Here is a 21667-nt window from a genome sequence, read left to right as displayed (position 1 = left end):
TCATGGCCAAGCTTTATGTGTGAACATTTGAAATATTAAGCTATATCCAGTGCCATTCCATATAATATGTATCAAATAGTGGGTACTTCCTATCTCCAGAGAGGTGCACTTCTTCCAAAGTGATTGGTCTCAGAGAAAGGGTGGACCGTTTAGGACCTTTAACGTAAATGACAAGTTACCTGTGATTTAAGTTAAGCAGAATTAATTAGGTAATGGGACCACTGCTAAGTACTTAGGAGGTATTCAAGCAGTTATAACTTGAAAGGAGGAAGAGTTGATTTCAGTTCTGCTGTGGCACAGGCCTGGAGAGGCTGCCCCCCTCTGGAATGCCCACCAAAGCCTTTTTGTGAACCCTCTTCCAGGAAGCTCTCATTGACTCACAGCTCACAGGAACTGTGAGCTCCTTCTCTGCTGAGCCTCCTGGTTATTTGATACTCTGTCCTAGAAGCATTAGCAGTTTGTTATGGGTGGTGTTCTGTACAGATTTCCACATTTGATAATTTTATCTCACTCTGTGGGCTAAGCTAAATGTTTTTGAATGTTTACTTTACCTTTGTTAGTACTGAATTCTTTCTAACAATTTATGAGTAAGAACTTTCTAACCCTGTTCTTAGTATATAGCATGGAAATGTTTTTCTTGGGTTCTGTGCTGTATAAAAAAAATACGTGTAGACAGATTCTGCTGCAGTAAACAATGTCACATTACTTTCCCAGCTTGGGTTCCCATCCAGTAACATCTAAGTAAGAACTGTTTTTCACGTGTGTAATACACTTGAAAATATGACCTAAATCAATTACACGTACGATCCTTGGTGCAAAGTTATGATTTCACATAGCAGGCATACCTTGAAGATATTGCGGGTTTGGTTCCAAATCATGGCAGTAACACCAGTCGTAATCTTTTTGCTGGTGGAGGGTTGCCTTCAATTTGTGAAAAGCACAGAATTTGTAAAGCACAATAAAACAAGGTATGCCTGTACCTAAAATTATAAATTAGTGTCCAGATTCTGTTAAAAACATACAAGCATACCTCACCATGTATGACTTATGTAATCTAAATGTAATATATTTGCATACTAATTTTCAATGAATGCCTTTAATTCTCTTACAGTCATTTCTAATGAAGATTTTAAAACATTAAAATTTGTAGTCATCTCACACATAGATTAACTAAAGATTACGCAGGTTTTTAAATCAATAAAGTCACTGAAACATAAATTTGGCACAATTCAGATTTTCATAATTTCATAATTCAGAATTGGTTATGATATTAACTAAAATGTATTCTTTTCACAGAATTGGTGGAGCAAGACCCAAAATGACACCGTATGTCATTTCCCTTTTTAAGACTTAGTCATATAACCTTGTTTTTAATAGGTCATAGATACTTTTTAGGAGAAATAGTTTCCTCATTGAAGTGAATTTTACATTATTTCCTTTTATTTAAAAAAATGAAAAAGAATAAGATAACTCTTTTTTTTTTTTTTTTTTGCCTGGGCAAAAAAAAATGTCTAGTGCTCTTGTTTGGTGCCCAGTCATAGTAGTTTATGATTTGGTTTCCTTCCTTGTGTTTTCTAACCTTGTTTAAACACCCATTTTGTTTTATGTGCTTTTAGCTTCATTACTTAATGTCTTCATAGAACCAAATGTGGGGGTATAAGTAAGAATAAATAAAATAAAGTATTTGAGTCATAGCAGATAGTTTAGTTTTCATTGTATATAATAGTTTATTCTACTAATATCTAAAATAGCTCCTTATTAGAACTTACATATATAATGCTAATTTTGGTTCCAGTATATCTTTTTGTTATGAAAATTTCTCCACAGAGGGAGAAATCTAAGTAACATTTGGGGTATACATATAGAATACATTTTTGCCTTATTTTTATATAATAGATATAAAATTTTGGGATATATATAAAATCTAAATTTTAAGGTTTTAGACCCCAACTGTGATGTTTATAGTGATGGTTCTCAACTCTCTCAAGCACCAGTACCAATAACAGATGTTTTATAGATAGTGCAACTTGTATGAATAATTCTCTCCAAAGAGCTCATATAAAAGAGAAGTAAACAGCCCTAGCTGGTGTAGCTCAGTGGATTGAGCGCGGGCCTGCGAACCAGAGGACTGCGGTTCGATTCCCAGTCAGGGCACATGCCTGGGTTGCAGGCCGGTTCCCTGCAGGCCAAATCCCAGCAGGGGACGCATGAAAGGCAACCATATATTGATGTTTCTCTCCCTCTCTCCTTCCCCTCTAAAGATAAATAAATAAATAAAATCTTAAAAAAAAAGAGAAGTAAACACACAGTGATTTATAATAAGAAAATGTTTATTTTAATAGGAAAGTACTTGGTCACAGTTACAGAAAGCAGAATCAGGGACTCCAATGTTTGTATATCTATGCACAGAATCACCATAAATGCAACAGCCCCAAATGCAAATTTATGTGTTTCATCAGTCAAGTAAATGCCATGAGAGGGTGAACAATCTTTTGTAAAGATTAAGTACCTAACAGATTAAGTACAATCCCCTCTACAATGTGCAGTAGACAAATTCTTACACAAATTACTGTAAATATTAAAACTAGGCAAAGAAAAGGTTCTTTTACATGTAAAACTATTTACGTATATGTGCATTTCATCTTAATATGTCTGGTGGACATATTTTTAAAAAATCCTCGCCTGAGGATATATTTATTGATTTTCGAGAGGGAGAGAGAGAGAGAGAGTGAGAAACATCAATCTGTTGCCTCAAATATGCACCCCAAGTGGGGATTGAACCTGCAACCTGAGTATGTGTCCTGACCAGGAATCAACCCCACAACCTTTTTGTGTACGGGACAGTAGTCCAACCAGCTGAGCCACCTGGCCAGGGCTGTCTGGTGACATGTTAAAGTCACATGGGGCATAGGGCAGCTCTTCCTTGTGCAGGACACTTGGCATCCCTGACCCTTCATCTCATCAAATGCCAGCCATGCAGAGAACATGATTGTTAACCCCCCAGAATTTTGAAAATGTTACTGACTAGATGCTATAGGCTCTCTGTTAGAATTTCTTTATAGTTACTATTTGAGCATGAATTAAGCCCTGCAACTGGTATTTAAGGTGGGATTGTGAGTAAGTGCATATAGTTTGGGAAAATCAAAAGGGGAAAGCACCTGGCTACAGGAACCATTTCTATTCAGTGTATTTGGAGCAGCACCAAGAGCAGTAACATAGGATCAGGCAAGGTTAAATCAGTGGAGACTGACATCCAGTGATGTGTTGGAGCACACAGAGGAAGCTCTAGTCAACGGACCCAGTGGTAAAAAAGAGCTCTGATCCCCTTGAAACCTGACGTGGGAAATGAAATGGAGGGAGCTTTAGGAGAAAGGTGGTATAAGCAGAGATGCTCTTTGCTACTAAGATAGAAGCCTTGAGGTAGGGTCATAATAGAATTAGAAATAGTCATCCATCCAAGTTGTTCTGAGTTTGAAAGTTAGAAATTCTGAGTAGCCTAAAGAGAGATCAACAAATTGTTCAGTAGGTAATTTTTTTAGGTGATATTTGTGGTTTTTATCCTTGATCATCAGTGTGAAAGGTTATCCCTTCTCTGACTGTGCTTGCTTGGCTGGATCTCTGTCAGTACCTGCCCTCAGCCAGGGTTCGTCTCAGGGAAGGAGGGCGCATCTGCTTTACATCGGAGCGTCTGGGCCCAGGGCCGGCCTCCAGGAATCTGTGCCCTGAAGCCAACACACCTGTCTTGTTTGCTTTTGGTTTTTACCAGTTTGTTAGATTTTGAGGTTTACCAGAGTGTGATGAATAGAATGAGTAAAAAAATTATTGGTTATAAAGGAAGATAGCAAAGGACAGGAAAATAAAATAATGAAGTTAAAATGTTGAGGAACATGATGAAACATTAATTCCATTTCACAGACTTGAACAAATATTGAGAAAGTTACATTCTCAGGGGTAATAAAAAGGTAAAGTTTTTACCTTTGGAAAATATTTGTCCTTGAAAGGTCAGAACACTTCTGACCATTATATTTAATGAGTACTTGATGCATTTGAACTTTTTAAAAAGAAATATGGTCTGATTTAGGATTTTAGAACTTAGAATACATCAAACCTATTTAAATTCTGGCAGTGCAAAGTAGATCATCTTGGTTACTTACTATGCTTTGTCTAATTACTGTTTTCTAAGAACTCAGTGCAAAAATCTTTGTATAGAATCTATATACTGCCAAGTTTCTTGTATGCATTTAGAACACGCAGATTTTATTCTGTACATTAAAAAGCCATTTTTTAAGTAATTTATATATAATTGTCCTTTATATAACTATGTTGTATTATCATTTTTCTTATAGGGAACAAATGGTGAAAGAAATGTCAGAATTCTTGAGTAGGTTAGTGCAGTGCAATTTGCTGGAATAAGTGTCACTTCAAAATCATATTTTTAAATTACTGTTTAATGTTTGGACCAGAACCTGTTATATGAATAACCTACTCTTTCCATGTAAATTTTCTGTACCAGGAATGTCACTTTTACTCAGAAAAAGATAAAAACTAGTGTTGTTCTAAATCGGTATTTTTCACCAATGATACCACTGGCATTTTGGATGGAACAATTCTTTGTTTTCAGTTCTTCTGTGCTTATCACTGGCCCCCACCAACTCAGTCACTTAGGAAACCCTCCCCTTCGATACGACAAATCAAGTATTTTGAACCCCACCCCGGGGCAGCGCTGCCCCCTGGCTGGGAACCACTGTGCCTCATTGGAATGGGGGGAAGTAAAGGAGGCACATGGCTTCTGAGGGCATCTGCACAGTGTATCTTGCATGGTTGGAAAACCACTGCTCTAAAGAGTGAGCCACCAAAGGACAGAGCTTCTAAGCAGGGTCTGGTCCATTGCCTTCATAATTGGATACGAATCAGTAACACTTTAACTTTAATTTTGAACTTACTGAATTAATTGAAAGTATAAAGTATATTTTTTAATCTAAAGTCAATTTTGCTATTACCTTACTATATTGTTTACATGATTGTTTTTTATAACAGGCTAAATAATCAATAAATTACAGCTTTATTTTACTAACTTCCAGAGATGAGAGGTCATTTAAATGCATTTTATTTGCATACATCTTAGGGTGCTTGAATATGCTTTTAGGCAGGTGTATTTTTGTTTGAGGTAATATAAATGAAAAGTTAGTAATAATACTAGAACCATATTCCAAGTAGTAATCTGAATTCAGCATTATTATTATTTTGTAAGATCTCGTGAGCACGAGATTATATTTTATTTATTTTTAATTATTTTATTGTTACAGCATTATTTTAGAAGTACCATTTAGAAGTATCAAGTATGTGTACTAACTCATGTATTTCTGACATCTATAAAACCTACATTATGTAAATTCACTTTTTCTTTCAAAAGAAAATAAAGTGACAATGAAAAGCCCATAGCTCTTCTCTCCTTAGAAGAGCTAAGGAGAACAGAGAATCTTTTTTGTTAGTTTATTGAATGGCAGTTCAGGGATATAAAAAAGGAAACATACATATTTGAATAAGTGTTAAAGCCTAAGTTATTGCTACGGGTAATAGAGAGACCTTGCTGACACACATCTGGCTCTTTTTGGGCAAAGCAACTAAGAAGAAAAAGCTGTGTGGAGAATTGTCCGTCACACAGTTTATAAAAAGTATGGATTCTGCAATAAACCTAAAACAGATTTGAACCAGAAAAATGCAGGAAGGACTAAGTGGCCACACATTATTTAGACAAGCTTATATGTGACCAGCACTTTTTAAGTATGTAGACTGGATTATGTTGTTTTATAGTCTTTGAAAAAAAAAACATAAACAGGCCTTTTAAGGAAACAAAAGTTCTTATTTCATTGTTAAGCTTAGTATTGAAGAAATCATTTTCTTTATTTCAGGAAGAAGGAATACATATTTTCAAACATCATTTTTCAGTATCAGTCTTATTTAAGTATCTATGTCTTAGCTGTCAAGATTGCTGTTATCTTTCAGAATGTAAAATGATGAGAAAATAGCTCATTTTTTAATTGTACCTGGATTGTTTCTCTCTATGAGGAAATTTTCCGACTAGTGGATGATAAAGCAGAAGTTCCCATGTGATACCTGAGCAACATTATTTTAGTTCTTTTAATAGTTGTCTCATCTTCTTTTTGCGTCTTGAAATAGGGTGTGTTTAAACTCTTCCTTCATTAAATTGTGCTTAAAAAGTGCCCGCTTGCAGATAATTATGAGTGTCTCCTCTGTGGCTAGTGTAATCTGAAAAATAATGCTCATTTTTACAGAACAGAAACTGTTTCCATATATTCTGAATAATTATTTTAAATTATATATAGAAACAAGTCTTAAACACTCAGTGGTACTGCTATAAAAAGTCGAATTTATCCCTAAATAATATATATTTTTAAAATATGTTATTTTTTATCTTTTATACATATTTAAAATTTTTACAATGCATCTTTCTGTCCATTCAAATATTGCTATTACACAGGACAAGATATAACATTTGTGCCCTTTGAAATCTCTGTTATCAGCTTCATGACCTAAAACCCCTTCCTTTAATTTACTAGTTGTCATATTATGACTCACTAAATAGGAGGGTATGGTTTTCTTTGCTTATAGAATTTTCTTAGTTAATAGTGAAGCTAAAAAGTCACAGGAGTTTCCAGAACCCAGCAGCTTTTTGACTAAGGCACAGGGTTGCAGTTAATCCATTTACCTGTGGACCCTGTGAAACGGAGATGGCCAGGGAGGCACTGAGTCAGTCAGTTGGCTGGGGCTTGGCTCTCTGTCGCCTCCAGTCGTCTGCAAGGGATTGCACTGTGTGTCCCTGTGGCTCATAAAGAAACCCTCAATGTGCTGCTCATGATGTTGTTCAAGTACGTTGAGGATTTTTTTTCTGATTGTTGAGGAATACATATAAATGTATATTTTTAGGTGTTAGTGTANCCAGGGAGGCACTGAGTCAGTCAGTTGGCTGGGGCTTGGCTCTCTGTCGCAGTTAATCCATTTACCTGTGGACCCTGTGAAACGGAGATGGCCAGGGAGGCACTGAGTCAGTCAGTTGGCTGGGGCTTGGTTCTCTGTCGCCTCCAGTCGTCTGCAAGGGATTGCACTGTGTGTCCCTGTGGCTCATAAAGAAACCCTCAATGTGCTGCTCATGATGTTGTTCAAGTACGTTGAGGATTTTTTTTCTGATTGTTGAGGAATACATATAAATGTATATTTTTAGGTGTTAGTGTATCCATCAGTTAGAACAGTTAAACTGCAGCCTGGGGGAAATCCATGGTCCTAGAATTTTGGAATGAAAAGCTCTGATTAAAATCCTAACATGGCTATGAAATTTTAATTTACCTGAGCATTCTGTAGTACAACATTATTGGTTATATCCATCAAAGATAGAAAAAGTAGTATGTCTTTCTAGTGGTTACTTCCAGTTGTTAAAGTTATACTCACTTCTTTAGTCACCATTCATTCATGTTTCTAGTTTAAATATACAAAACTATGTAATAATTACAGAGGTCCTGCTGTACAAGCCACCAAGGCAGTTGCTGGCACCAAGAAATACGATCTTAGTAAATGGAAATATGCAGAACTGCGTGATACCATCAATACCTCTTGTGGTAAGTGAATGGTGAGGGTGAAACATGAGAAGGCTCTGTACCTAACAGGTAATTTGCGTAGAATTAGTAGGAGCCATGCCCTTTGTTACTGTTGTTACCTTGAAGTGAAGATCTAATTTACTCAGCTAAAAGAAAGGCATAATACATTAAATTTATGTTGCCTTTCTCTTGCTTAGGTCAGAGAAGAAACCCCATGGAGAAATGGTGGTTTGGGGTGAATAACTGATGCTTCTGATGTTATTTATAGTAGCTAAGTACTTATAAGAATTTTTGGGTTCATAAATGCAAAGTAAGAGATGGCAGTGCAGTCCTTTCTTTTCAATACTACTTTTCTTCTAACAGAACAGAATGAATACTGTATCCAGCAGATCCCACGTAGTTGTTTCCTTGGTTAAATCATAGTGTTTGAACTTAGGACACTGTGATGAGGAACTGAAGTGTCATAATTTTACGGGACTTCTCACTGCGTTCTTGTTCACCTCACTGAGTTTATCTGCACAGTCACAGACATGAACATGTGTTGCATGTAAATCTGGCTTTCATTTCAACACAGTGACTTTTTATTCTGTTGTGGTCTATAACCTTGGACAGGTGACTTAGCCTTCATGGTTTAAGTTCTTCACCTATAAAAGACCTGTGTAGTCCAGAGTTCTTAATATGAAACAAATTATATAAATAGTAATAATGTATAATAAAATATTCTGTAAATGTAAAAGGTAATAATACCACAAAATGCTCATTTTTATCAATAGTTTATTTTTTATTTTGTACTATTAATTTAAAATGAAAACTTTACACTGTAAATATGTATATATGTTTATATGCCACAGAATAATTATGTTAGACAGTTAAATCAGAATTTTTTTGCTCTTTCTATGTAATTGATAGATATTGAGCTCCTGGCTGCTTGCAGAGAAGAATTTCATAGGAGGCTAAAAGTGTATCATGCTTGGAAATCAAAGAACAAGAAGAGAAATACTGAAACAGAACAACGTGCTCCCAAGTCTGTTACTGATTATGGTAAAAACAAACCTGTACTTTTGAATGTTCCAAAGTGTGTATGTACACACATGTATATGTAACACACATGTGCACATATGTATTGTATACAGTTACATGTATTGTGCATGGTTACATTATATATGCACACATGTGTGTATAATGTGTATGTATATAAAAATACATGTAACTATACAAAAGACGTTTGGGTAAAATGTCCAACACAAATTTTTCCTTACTGTAGAACTGTGCTCTGCTGAACCTAACATAACCATGATAGCTCATCTTTTATTGCATTGATTCTATTAAATACATCTCTAAAGTCTTATTTGTTAGAAAGGATTGAATTTACTTCTTGAGATACATTCTAGAAATAAGAATAATCTTGTCTATACCAAAGAGGTTGTGTAATAATGTTATAAATAGGTATTTTTCTGCATATACATATATACACAAATACACATACATAAAGATGATGTGTGGAAACGTAAAGCTTAGTGTGAAAAAAAGAATGTTTACTGTAACCACTATTTTACAATACTGTGAAAGCATGAGTGAGAAATGGTACCGTGGTTTGTTCCAGAGTTTTGCCAAAACTAGGACTTGAGTTTTTGACTGAGATCCAAAAAATGAATTCTGTTAACTTGTTATGCAAATGGAAAGTTCTGTTGTTGACTTGGAAAATAGAACAGGGTAGAGACATAACCTGGTAAAAGTATACAGTAGCTTTAACAATAATTGAGAATAACTATAATATATGAGTTGTGATTTCAGTCTTAAATGCAATAATTGGAATTTCATTTGTTCAACTTGCTACCTTTCAACTGGCACAATTTATTATCTTAATTCTGGTTAACATCAAGGTAACAGCATATTTAATGTCTTTTTATATTTTAAAGGGGTATGTTCCCAGCACTTGATAGTATAGTTTGTCAGTGCATGTCCTGAGTTGACTTAGAAAGTGAGTTCTCAGTTATATTTTGCCTCCTTTACCTTCCTAGCAAATAGTAGTAGTGCTTGATTAAGGCCATTTAAATGGTGGAATTTTAATGTTTCTAAGTTGTTGCAAAAATAGATTGAGTGAGGGGAACACATTATTAATAAGACAGATCTTAGTACTAGTGATTGCAGAAGGCGTGTCATCAGTTAGAACATACACGCAGAACTAAGAAATGGCAAATGGAATGCCCTCTCAACATTGATCTTCTGACCGCTGCTGTGTTCACCCATTTACAGATTTGCCTCCTTTCTGTCCACTCAGATATTCCTAATGCACAGTGCAAGATATAACACTTACACCCTTTGAAATCTCTGTTATCAACTTCACGGCCTAAAACTTCTTCCTTTAATTTACTAGTTGTCAGAAATAATTTTTGGTGCAGTGGAAAATTACCCAGTAGAATTTTATAATATTTAGTTGCTTAAAACAGTGACTTTTGAGAGTAATTCTACTTCATAGTTCCTAAAATAAAAATGGCATGTGCTTAAGATTTAGACAATTTGAAAAAATTAAAATATACTAGGTTTATCTGAACATGACAGTGCTTTTTCTTTCATGCATGTAATTTTTTCATGAATTTAAATTTATCTTTTTTCCTACAGAAATTCTACTGATGCCTTGAAGTTACAATAATGTCCATTATTAATTCATTGTATTGGATTTTTGTTTGGACATTATTGTGTCACAAAGTCACAAATGAAATACAATTTTTAAATTTTGATCATCCTTGTAAGTCCATCAAGCAGAATTTCCTAAAACATAATCAAAGTAGTTTTTTTTTTTTAAATAAGAAAGTAGCATCTACTTGTAGGTAATTCTGAGAGTATTTGCCTGTGGATATTTACTCGTTAGTCACCACCTTGGTTGATGGAAGGGTTTTTATAAATTTGAAGAATACTCACTTAACAGTTTTGGCAATTTTATCTTCTCTTCAACATCAAATATTTGTTCACAGATTTTGCACCATTTTTGAACAATTCACGTAAGTCATTGGGTGGTAACTCATGAGCTAACTGGACGATGGGTTAAAATAATTAAGTACTAACTTCTATTAAACATTGTTTTGCTACAATCTTTAAGTGGAATTATAGTGCATTAATGTTGCTTTATTTGTGCTAGATATTTAATTTGAGATGATGCTTCCATTTGGATCACTTCAAAATATAGTTAATAACAGAATTTAATTATTCTGTTTTATCAAATTACTTTCTTTTTAAAAGTGACTAGCATTTTCAACCATGAATATACATGATTCTTATTGTAGCAAAACTCTCTCTTGATAAGCAGCTGATCTTTTAGCATAAAGACTAACTTTAGGTGCTGGTTTCAAACACTGTGGTGGTGTAAGCATTTCTGTCCAAGGAGATTTGAGTTTTGTGTGGTAATACAAATACAGGTTTCATAGGACACCACTGAATAGAAAGAGGAGATTATTCTGTTACTTTTCTAGTTTCCCGTGATGCACCTTTTTTTGTTAATTTAGAAGATTTAAGTCATCTTAAAACAGTAAATTTCTTCTAGAATTTCCAGAATCAGTTTCAACAGTGATTTGGGAATACAGCAAGTCCTCAAATAACTTTGTTTTATTCGGTGCTGTTTTGCTGCAACATTGAAGAAATGCCACAGGAACGTAACTCTTGTTGGTATCAGTTAGCCGGTGGGGAAGTTGGTTGGTTATACTATGTGTTCTTTCGCTTGTGTCACTGAACCTACTAATGGCATTGAGTGAGGACTTACTGTAATGCCATGTTTATTTACCAGCTGGTTGGATCTGATTTTGTAAGTGCTTTCAGTAATTTATAGGGCTATATTTGAAACTTATTTTACACTTTGAAAATAACATCATTGGATGTGAAAAAATAGTTCATAAGATTAGTTTCAAGTTTTTATTGTCTGTACCTTTGTACTTTTTCAGATGGACATTTGATTCCATGTTTCCCTAATACAATTTCAGTTCTTACATTAGTAGAAAAAACTACCAAAATTTTATGTTGGGTTCCTTAATTTTATGAATATATTAAGTTACAAGAGACTGTTATTTTTATGAAAAAAATAGGTTAACATAATGGGTGGCGATCAGTATTGTAGTAAGTTTACTATCAGCTGGACACTGAAGTATACTTCACAGTTTAAGATGGAGGGAAGGATTTTATTTTTACCCTTTTAAAATGTCTGAGTTTTAAGTTAATGTATTTTCTGCAAAGTAGGTCATTTTACATGGAAACACTGAACTGTAAGTAGTTTGTGAGGTACAGGATCAGAAGAATAAGCTCTGTTAACTGCTGGAGGTGATGTGGCCTTTGCACTAACAAAACTGGGCCTCTTTCCTTCTTTGCTAGGCACATATGTGCTTTGCTAACTGCTTTTTGCTTTCTCTGGTTTGTACAGAAATAATGTCAGCTGCTGTAAGGCTTTGGCTATTGGTGTAAAAAATAGAATAAGACTATTTTCATCCTTTCGGTATTTGGAAATTCTTACAAAAGCCATATGGCTGTTCTTGGCCTATACATAGTATATAATTTTTTACTGACATACTTAGCTTTTCAGTGAGATTCTTAATTGAGCTGCAGTAAATGGCTGGTCCACTTTAAAAGTTGTGAGTATAAAGCATATTAAACAGACTTACCCAAAATATGTTGCTGAAAATGTAACATCATTGCTCCAGAGAAGTGTTTATATTGGAAGACAAAATGAAAACCTAATTGAGTAAAGGAAAACAGTTTAATATGAGGGCAATGCCCAGTCCTATCAGAAAAGCAAGGTTTTTTTTTTCTGTTTGCAACCCCCTGTTATATACTCTTCACTATTTTGGTGGGTTTTATTCCAAGAGAAATATGTTTTCAGAATAGGTAAATATCTGAGGGAAAGTTCATGCTTACTATTAGAGTTTTTTTGTCTTTGTTGTTGTCTTAAAGTTGTTTAAATGGTGTTAGTAAAATATCTGTTATCTTGGCCATTTAAAATCCCAAGATTGGCAAAAGAGAAAACTTTGGTCTTCCACTTTATTGAGAAACTTGTGATTAAATTAGTGTATCTATAATCCTTCATATTTGGGGAATTACTATTTGTTTTATCACAAATAGTTCTGTAAAAATTATTCTTTAGCCGTTGTTTGAACTCTTTAGAAGAAAAGTACAAACCTAGTTAATAATACTAGTTTGCCTTCCTGCCCTGGTGGCTCCTGCTGGGGCGTGTGCAGGTGAGCACCTGTGTGTGTGCAGTGCCCAGGGACTTCTTCAGGGAGAGACAATTCTAAGAAATTACACAGTGAATTGTATTTGTTTACAGGCAGTTGTTATTTACATTGTGTTTTAAATTTACCAGTAGGACCCTCTCTTCTTCCTTTTAAAAAAAATTTTGTGGTACCTTTTAGGATTACAGGCTGTTTTGTTATCCCCTGGGCCGCTGGTGTAACTCTCCTTGTTCTGTGTAATAAATAGCTCAGCAGAACCCGGCAGCTCAGCTTCCTGCCAGGCAGCAGCAGATCGAAATGAACCGCCAGCAGCGCTTCTTCCGCATTCCATTCATCCGCCCTGCTGACCAGTACAAAGACCCGCAGAATAAGAAAAAAGGCTGGTGGTACGCCCACTTTGACGGTCCCTGGATTGCCCGGCAAATGGAACTCCATCCTGACAAGCCACCCATCCTTCTTGTGGCTGGTGTGTATGACTCACATGAAAGAAATGTTTAAAGCAAGAAAGGATTATGAATTCTGAGTGTAATAATTCATTAAATTTCAGGATTGCTGGATGGAGTTTTGCAGTTAAATAACATTGTCAGTTAATTGAGAATGAATTTATTTATAGTGTGAACTTGCTTGGTTACATCCTTGTAGAGCACGTAGAAACTGGTCTGTGTCCTAAGAGCCTTGTGTTTGGTATTTAATTATACTGGTTGATTTATGATGGTTTAAAGAAAGCGTTTTCATTGGCCCTGATACTCTGATCATCTGTAGTGTTTATACGTTTTGGAAGGGTCCTTGGTGGAGGACAGCTTTGTTTCTGGTGAGTTTACTAAGCAGATTTCAGTCTTAGAGGAAGAAAGTAAACTTTTAAAAGTTCTCAAAATCTATGAAAATTAATAGGTATTTCAGGAATACAGTTTATAATAAATGGTTCTAAAAGAGATATGGTAATTCTCCTTATGCAGGTAAGGATGATATGGAGATGTGTGAGCTGAACCTGGAAGAGACAGGCCTGACCCGAAAGCGTGGTGCTGAGATTTTGCCAAGACAGTTTGAAGAAATTTGGGAGCGCTGTGGAGGCATCCAGTACCTTCAGAATGCAATCGAGAGCAGACAGGCTAGGCCCACGTATGCCACGGCCATGCTGCAGAACCTGCTGAAGTAGACGCCACACGCTACCCTTGCAGCTGGCAGCCTTGCTCTGGCACTAGGTAGGGTGGGTGCCCCAGAGATTTGTCCATTCCGTGATCATGTTAGAATTACTTACACAAAGTGAACAGATTTATTAATCGTGGCTTTTTGTTGACTTAAGATTAACTATGGTAGTGATTTGGGGACCTAAAAATGATTTCCTGTATCCAGCTCTAACTGTTAACCCTCTTGGTATTCTCACACTTGTTACACTTGGACAGATTCTGATGTGTCTTGTTTTTTGCAGACTACCTTAAGTCTGTTGTAATTGTTCTCTAGGAAAAGAAATTTGAAAACAAAGTTCAAAATACTTGAACTTTAAGAATGGCACAGTACAATATAACTGGAATAATGAAACAGCTTAAATTTTCTTAGAAAAATTAAGACCCTTCAAATGATCAAGGCACTGATGTTTTGATCGGAAAAGCTCTCAACTTTCTTTACTCACTTTTGGCAGAAATTCATGGAAATTTCCATCAAAGGTGGACATCTCTATTTTCCTCCCTCCTTTGCAATGTATCTTATTTTGGATAAAGCCATTAGCCTGAAGCTCTGGCTTTGTAGAAAGAGTCTTAATGTAACTGATGTACTTTGTGATCAAGAAGGCACTCAGTATTCTGCACAGATTTGTTTTTCTTTCCCATTACATTGTATTGTTTTGAGAACATTTTTCTTACATTCCATGCACAAATAAAGGAAATTCACATCATATAATGCTTAAAAGTTTTGAGATAACTTTTGTTTCATTTAGAAAAGGAAATGGGTTTTAGGTGACACTGTGGTTTAGCTAAACTGAGTCCAATATTCTTTCAGTTTCACCTCAATTGCGATTTTTACATCAAAATCTTGTCCAAGTGTTTCATATGGTTTAAGCTAGTGTTCTGTTTTAAAACATCCTTGTTTTTAAAAAATTCCTAGCATCATCTTTGGCCTTTGTGATTTTGGTAATTGTAGAACTGTTTTATAAGCTTTGTAATTCAAAAGCCTTTGTACTTAGTAATTGCTTCTTTCATGTAACTGATAATTTAAAAAAAAAGTTTTCCTTGTGTGGAGTTAGTTTTGATCAAATGTCAGCAGTTTGTAGTCCAATATTTATGACACTCAGTTAGGAATTTGGAGACAAAACTACATCAAGGAGTTATGCTGTCATAATCCTACAGAGTCTTGTTTGTATTTAAAATAAAATTAGAAAATAAAATTATTCTCTGTACTCTTTTTTCCCCCGATTTTCAAAGACACTAACTTTTGAACTAATGTTCAGTGATTTTTTTCTCCTGGAAGTAGTACCTAAGAAATAATTCCCAGCTGATTAGTGTTTGTGCGCCACAGACACTGTTTTAAAAATTGATTCTCTCATAATGTGTCTTTGTACAGAAATGTCACTATGATATGGTGCAAATGATCGTTTTCCATTAAAGACATTAAATGGTCCTGTCTGTGCTGCTGAGACTGCGAGAATGAGGCCCCTCAGAAGGCCGCGTCCCTCCATAGACCTACCCACCCTTGGGTCCCTGAGGTTGATGGCGGAAGGTCTGGCTACTGAAATGGGTGCCCTTTTTCCTCTCTCCTCATCACTCGCCTTTCATTGGTGTTCTTATTTGTATAGCATAGTGAGTGATAAACTTTGTTTCTTAACTAGTAACAACGTCCCTGAAGAAACCTCAATAACCAAATATATTTTTAATGACTTGTCCCTTTAGTACTGTCTTCAGAAACAGTTTGTGTATCTCCTAGATACATCTAGGCACTACATGGAAAACTAATCAACCATAAAATTATTATAATGACAGGACTTCACATTTTGAAGAATTGGTAAGAAATCATTCACAGCAAAGCACTCCTATAAGTCTTTAATAGTTAGTACAGTTAGAGTTAGTCTTAAGCCATTTTGTTGCTAATTATGTCACACAGCTGTCCTAGAACTTATCTATTTAAAGTGGTCTCCTGAGTTAACCTTGGCTACCAGGAGAACTGCCCTACTTCAGGACTTACAATAACCCACATCAGTGTAGGCACATACACACAGACGCCACTTTGCTAGAGAAATGTAGGAGCTCAGTCTGTAAGGGAAAGAGCGGAAACTGTGCTCTAAAGGCGCTCGTGCCGCGGCTCTGCAGTGTTCACATTGAAAGCCACAGGTGCCGGATGAGAACTGTAAAAATCAAAAGTCCATTCACATTTTAGTCAGTCATTTTAATTGAGATTTAAAATTAGAAGTTTAAGCCAGCATACTATATATTAAGAAATAATCTTCTTTTAATATTACTCTTACTCAATTCCAGCTCCTTCCTTAGTGGATACTTTGCAAAGGTAGACATACATAAAATATTAAAAATGAGAACAAAATATTTTCACATTTGACTCAATTATAATGTAATTCCTAATTCCACTGCCATTTCTGAGATGGGTATGCACTGAAATGCACACATGTCAAGGAACGGTGAGTTTCAGTTGTGACGTTGAGTGGTGGCACCTTCTCCCAGAATTATGCGAGGACGAAGTAATGCATATAGGAGCACAGGCCCACACAAGTGACGTTAAGTTGTGACTTGAAATCTGCTTTCTGTGATAACTTCTGATAGGTCATTCTTTCCCGTAACACAGGGAACCCTTTTATGTAGCAAGCAACCAAGAACGGGCTGTCTCAAGTGGAAAATAGATGGTATTTGCAGACTCTCATATAGAGAATGGAAACTCATGGGCAAAAACAGTGATGAGGATTTATTGTTTATAGAGCTCTGTTAATTGGATTTTTAAATGATATTTCATCCACAGGTTCTTAACTATGGTTCTCAGGGGATCCAGATGGGTAGAACTTTGGTTTTGTTACTTGAAGTAACTTGAGAGTACTTGGATCAATCGAATAAATATTGATTGAATGAATCAGTCAGTCAGTTAATACAAAGTCAGTAGTAGACTTACGTCTTTTTACCGGAGAGGTAACTTTACGATCCAGGGAGGACAAGTGATTCAATCCTAGACTGTAAAAGAGATCTGAGTGCCATTGCTCTGGTCATGTAGAGCAGGGAAGAATCAAAGTAAGGAAACTTTCTGAGCAGTCCCCTGAGGTTTTGCAAAGGGTTTCTCTTTGGTTGTTCCACGTCTGCAGGTGGGTGACAGGCTTTCTCTGTCGTTACCAGCAGTAAGTAGTGGACTTTTTGTTTGTCACAGAAGATAAACTACCAAGGGAGGAGAGGACAGAGCATGTCTAAAAATGAGAAGGACAAGTTGAGGGAACCGTGGTAAGAAAAAGGCAAGAGAAGAGCAGTGGTGGGGGAGCAAGAAAAGGGGTGTGGCCTCTGAAGACCACACCCCCAGGCTGGAGACCACTGGCGACCTTTTCAGTGACAAAGCACTCCTAGGTCTCTGCCAAATCTTAGAACGGATTGTGTGTAAGAACAGAAGCTATGGTTATTAAACCTTGGATTGAGATAGACCTGGTATATACATTCATAGTATATAGAAATGACATTCTGTGCGTAAGCCTTGTGGAGAGATCGAGTGGAGATGCTGTCCCGTAGAGCCTACCTGTGTGGGACCAGATCTGGGAATATAATTAAGTTTAGTCAAATCAGTGTCTGCTTCCTTTCCCATCACTGACCTAATATGTGAAGGAAGTTATCATACTTTTGGTTGTCGTCCTTTTTGGTAAGCTTTTCAGGAGATGATAGGAAAAATACACATCAATAAGAGAATCTTTAATCCTGATTTGTACCTGTGCAGAATCTCACCTTCAAACCTCAAATAGATTTATTAACTGGCCATTTTTTTTCACTTTTGAAAATTCATCTGATTGCAACTGTTACCTCTTTTTTCCTTATATTCTTAAAAATGTGTATCTGATACTTTCCTACAATACTGATGTACTGGAAATAAAAGTAATAAATGCTTTCTCTGTAGAACTTCTTTTGTCTCTTGGGTTTTTAATACAGTTCCAGGGAGTTACACACTGCAAAAAGTTGTGAATGCTGCACGTGTTGCCCATGTCTCAGATGGTATAAGTTTGAGGGGTCCATCTGGGCTTCTGAAGCTTCACGCTGGAGCCAGAAACCCTGTGCTGGGCAGCTGTAGAAGGGGCAAGGGACTCGGATAACTGAGCCCAAACTCTGCTGAGTTTTTCATCCAGGAAACAAGCAGGTATGTGAGTCTCAACTGCTCACTTGCCTAGATTAGAAGAAAATGAAATCTTGGCTCCCTTTCCTCGGGCCTCTACCTGCGAGGTGACACGGGATATAAAAACTGAGGACCCAAAGAACAGACTTTCAAATATAGCTGAGGCTCCTTTATACCTCTTGTCTGGAGCTGACCATGATCCAGTTCTTCTTGGAGTGTGGAGAGAGTCAGGTTGTCTGACCTCAGCAGCTCTTCTCTGGCTGCTTTGAAAAGACCAGTCTAAAAAGTGGGTGATGCAAAGGGTAAGAGGCAGTTGCTCCTCCGCAGGAAATGGAGGGTTTACCTGTTTCTCTTTCCCCATCAGAAACTACCTTCTCTGCAGTAGCTAGAACACAGCTGAGTTGTAGAGAGTGGGAGGGCACATGATGGGAGATGAGAGTATTAGATTTTCATTTTCTCTTCTGACGTAATTTTTTTCATGAGCTTTGGGTCAACTTACCATGCATTGTTCTGACAGGTATGTTTTCCTCTGGAAGTTCCAGGGACATGGGAGTAGGTGCACCTCTTGCTGTCATTTTTTGCTTTGAGGTACTTCTTTGTCATCACAATTTGAAGTCCTTGTCAAATATCATAGCTCCTCACTTTTGGGGAGGATTGGGGTGGGAATACGGATGAAATTTAGGCATTTGTGAGACCAACGTGAGTGAGTTTCCAGGGATTTGTAACCAGGGGCAAATACCATGTCCCTAAAGATTGCCTCTATTATTGGGAAACATTTTGTTTTGTTTTTATTTTAAAGTTTACACCTAAAATGTTGCTGTCAACATGTAACATTTTGCTATCTTTCAGCAGTATTCAAATCATGCTTAAAATCATCATACTCCATAAAACAAATCCAGAGAATATCTACTAAAACACAGACCCACTTTATTATAAATCAATGAATATATCGCGCTCACATTTTATTGAAATTAAGACTTTACAAGTATGTTTGATAATGGGATATTTGAAAAAGGTACAGAGAAATTCATTTTTCATTAAGTAGCACATTAAAAACTGGCTGAACACAGTCATCTCGATGCCAGTCCCCGAGAGCACGCACTGGGGTCAGTGTGGAGGAGGGCATGGGTTATAGGAAGGCATAGTTCATCCGTGGGGGGAACAGGAATTGCCTGTGTCACAAAGTACAGCCTCAATCCCCGAGCCCTCAGTGCAGTGTGTTCCTTTAAGTAGCTTTATGCAGTAACGAGAAAAGATTTCCTATGGTGCGTGTATCTGAAGCCCAGTAACTTTTTCTTTAAAAAGTCAGAAATAATTGGCATCAAAACAATCTACCACATAAGCAGTAATTTCTTATGAAACTGATGTGCCTAAGAACTGAAATTGTGTGTGTGTGCATGTTAGTTATACACACAAAGGAAGGCCCATATATACCCTCAGCAGTGTTTACATGCTGTATGCGTCCATGGATTTAGAAACTGGCATGTCCTTGCACAAGGGTCAACTTTTATGGACGTTCTAATAGATGAAGAGCTTTGCTTCCGGATATATTGCTCACCCCACCCAAAAACCCCAACACATTGCACTTGTAAATGATCTATGATTATTTATGATTATTATTTTAAGGGTACCCAGAAGCAACCCTGGTTTACTATTACCTCCACTGTGAGCCAGGAGTAGCCAAAAGGTTTCACTGATTGTGTTTTAGGTTTTGATAAATAAGCATCTTTTTCTTCAGAATATATCTGTCATCACGCAGGATTCTCTGTTTGAAACACAGTTGTATGTAGGTTCTCAGTGTTGACTACATGCCTGGCTTCCGAACACCTGTGAAGATGCCCGCTTAAGTTTTCAGAATTTTGACAGAGTGTATACAATTTTCCTTGAGAAAGCAATCCATCTCTCTTAAGATAGATTAAATGATAATATGTACATTTTCAGTTTTTAACTTCCTTCCCAGTCTCGATGGTCAAATTCTTCATATCCTACAGTCAGTAATTCAGAATTCTTTTCCTGGTTACCTGGAAGAGAAGATAATTTTAAGAGCTTTTAAGAAATGCCATCCAAGGTCAAATCAATGATTCGTTCCAAAATTACCTTTGCTGATGGATGAGAGAATATGCTTGCCATTTAGGATACCTTTTTTGAAAGATTGAAGATGCACCCCACCCCCACATATTCCTAACTTTTTAACCTCCTAGAAGTGTATTCCATCTCTTCTTAAATCTGTTGAGATTCTCAGGCTGAACCATCCATCTCTTGAAGCAACGGTGGTACATAGTTGGTGGATGAAAGTCATCATGTCCCCTTGGAGCCACAGCAGACATTATTCTTGCGTGTTGCTTCTCCATTGAATTGTGGTTCTTAATTCTGCCTGGCACATCAGGACCTCGTCAGTGTTTGCTTCATCCTGGCAACTTTGTTAATGCCAGATCCCGTGTCCCACTGTCATTTTATGGCCTCGGTCTGAACTTTCTCTGGCTTCTTGACTCTCTTCACCCCAGGAAGTCTGAGTGGCTCACACTGTTCCTGGGTACACGGGGACACGCGGCATTAGCAGGAGCCTTTGGGGCAACTGCCTCGGTATCTTCCTGATCGTACACTGCCTGTAATAACTCGTCTCAAGTGCAAGCTTTGACCTGTTTCCGTCTGACACAACAGATTTCTGGTAGTGGGGACACCGGCTGATGTTTACTCATTTTAACCATCAAAGACCAGGTGTAAGTTTTGAATCTAGGTAATTTCAGGCCAAAATTACTTAAGATCTTTTTCCAAAAATTATTTTGAAAAAGCTCAGTATAGGTTATATTTTACCTGCTTATAGGTAAGTTATTTCCCTTTTGTAAAATGATAATTTTTTAACAAAAAAGGTGATGAGTGGATGAGTAATGTAACAATGGTATGTAGACCACTGGAAGGAACGCTTATCTGAAAATGAACTTTTAGGAGTTTTTGAAGTTATTCCTTGTTCACAAGTTATTTCTACATACTTTTCTACATATGTTTGCTTTAACTGATTATTTGACATCAAAAGAAGATATTTTACAAGAATGAGCATAAAATGATTCAGTTCCAGGAAGTAAATTACGAAAATTTCAACCGTGTTGAAGTGCATTGATATTTTTATAAGAAATGGTCAATAATATTATAAAATGCGTGGCTTGTTTCTACTGTTTTTTGTTTTGTGTACACATTTCACTAAAATGCCAGCCTTCTCTGCTCTTCTTGCACCAGAAAGTGCCTTTCCCCCACTTAACGTACCAACTTTAAAATCCTGGCAAATAAAGGAAAAGTGCTTTTACTTATCTCTATTTAAAACAAGAGACAGGCCCAGAAATGTTTTAAATGTCCTTGAAGATTCAGAAATGAAAATCAATATTTAAAACTATGAGGACTTCCGCCAAGATGGAGGCATAGGTGGAAACACTGTGCCTTCTCCCACAACCAAGTTTGAATACAACAAAGGTTTGGAGAAACAAAGACACAACCAAAGGACAGAAAATTGAATTATACGGAAGTCCGACTACATCTAACCGTTCAACGGGG

The 21667-nt window shown here is 36.6% G+C and overlaps 2 protein-coding genes across 9 annotated transcripts in view; one reads left to right on the top strand and one right to left on the bottom strand.

The window, feature by feature from the left end:
* MYO6 (myosin VI) overlaps positions 1-15206 on the top strand; it is a 158840-nt gene extending 143634 nt beyond the window's left edge. Inside the window, exons 29-36 of one of the 7 annotated variants that reach the window (XM_037034319.1) lie at positions 715-741; positions 1297-1326; positions 4347-4385; positions 7531-7634; positions 8523-8654; positions 10589-10615; positions 13074-13292; positions 13783-15206. In XM_037034319.1, coding sequence (XP_036890214.1) covers positions 715-741; positions 1297-1326; positions 4347-4385; positions 7531-7634; positions 8523-8654; positions 10589-10615; positions 13074-13292; positions 13783-13982 — 778 coding nt within the window. In that variant the 3' untranslated portion in view covers positions 13983-15206. The remainder of the gene's footprint in view (positions 1-714; positions 742-1296; positions 1327-4346; positions 4386-7530; positions 7635-8522; positions 8655-10588; positions 10616-13073; positions 13293-13782) is intronic. The other 6 variants (XM_037034321.1, XM_037034320.1, XM_037034322.1 and 3 more) reach the window with 6 other exon arrangements.
* Positions 15207-19026: 3820 nt separating this feature from the next.
* Positions 19027-21667, bottom strand: part of IMPG1 (interphotoreceptor matrix proteoglycan 1) — a 118558-nt gene continuing 115917 nt past the window's right edge. For both annotated transcript variants that reach the window (XM_037034326.1, XM_037034327.1), the window contains exon 16: positions 19027-20142. In XM_037034326.1, coding sequence (XP_036890221.1) covers positions 20139-20142 — 4 coding nt within the window. In that variant the 3' untranslated portion in view covers positions 19027-20138. The remainder of the gene's footprint in view (positions 20143-21667) is intronic.

This window comes from Sturnira hondurensis, unplaced genomic scaffold, assembly GCF_014824575.4.
Source record: "Sturnira hondurensis isolate 20B ecotype Veracruz unplaced genomic scaffold, ASM1482457v3 Scaffold0022136, whole genome shotgun sequence".
Classification (NCBI taxonomy): Eukaryota; Metazoa; Chordata; class Mammalia; order Chiroptera; family Phyllostomidae; genus Sturnira; species Sturnira hondurensis.
Note: the sequence above shows the minus strand (reverse complement) of the source record. Positions and strands in the feature narration are given on the sequence as shown.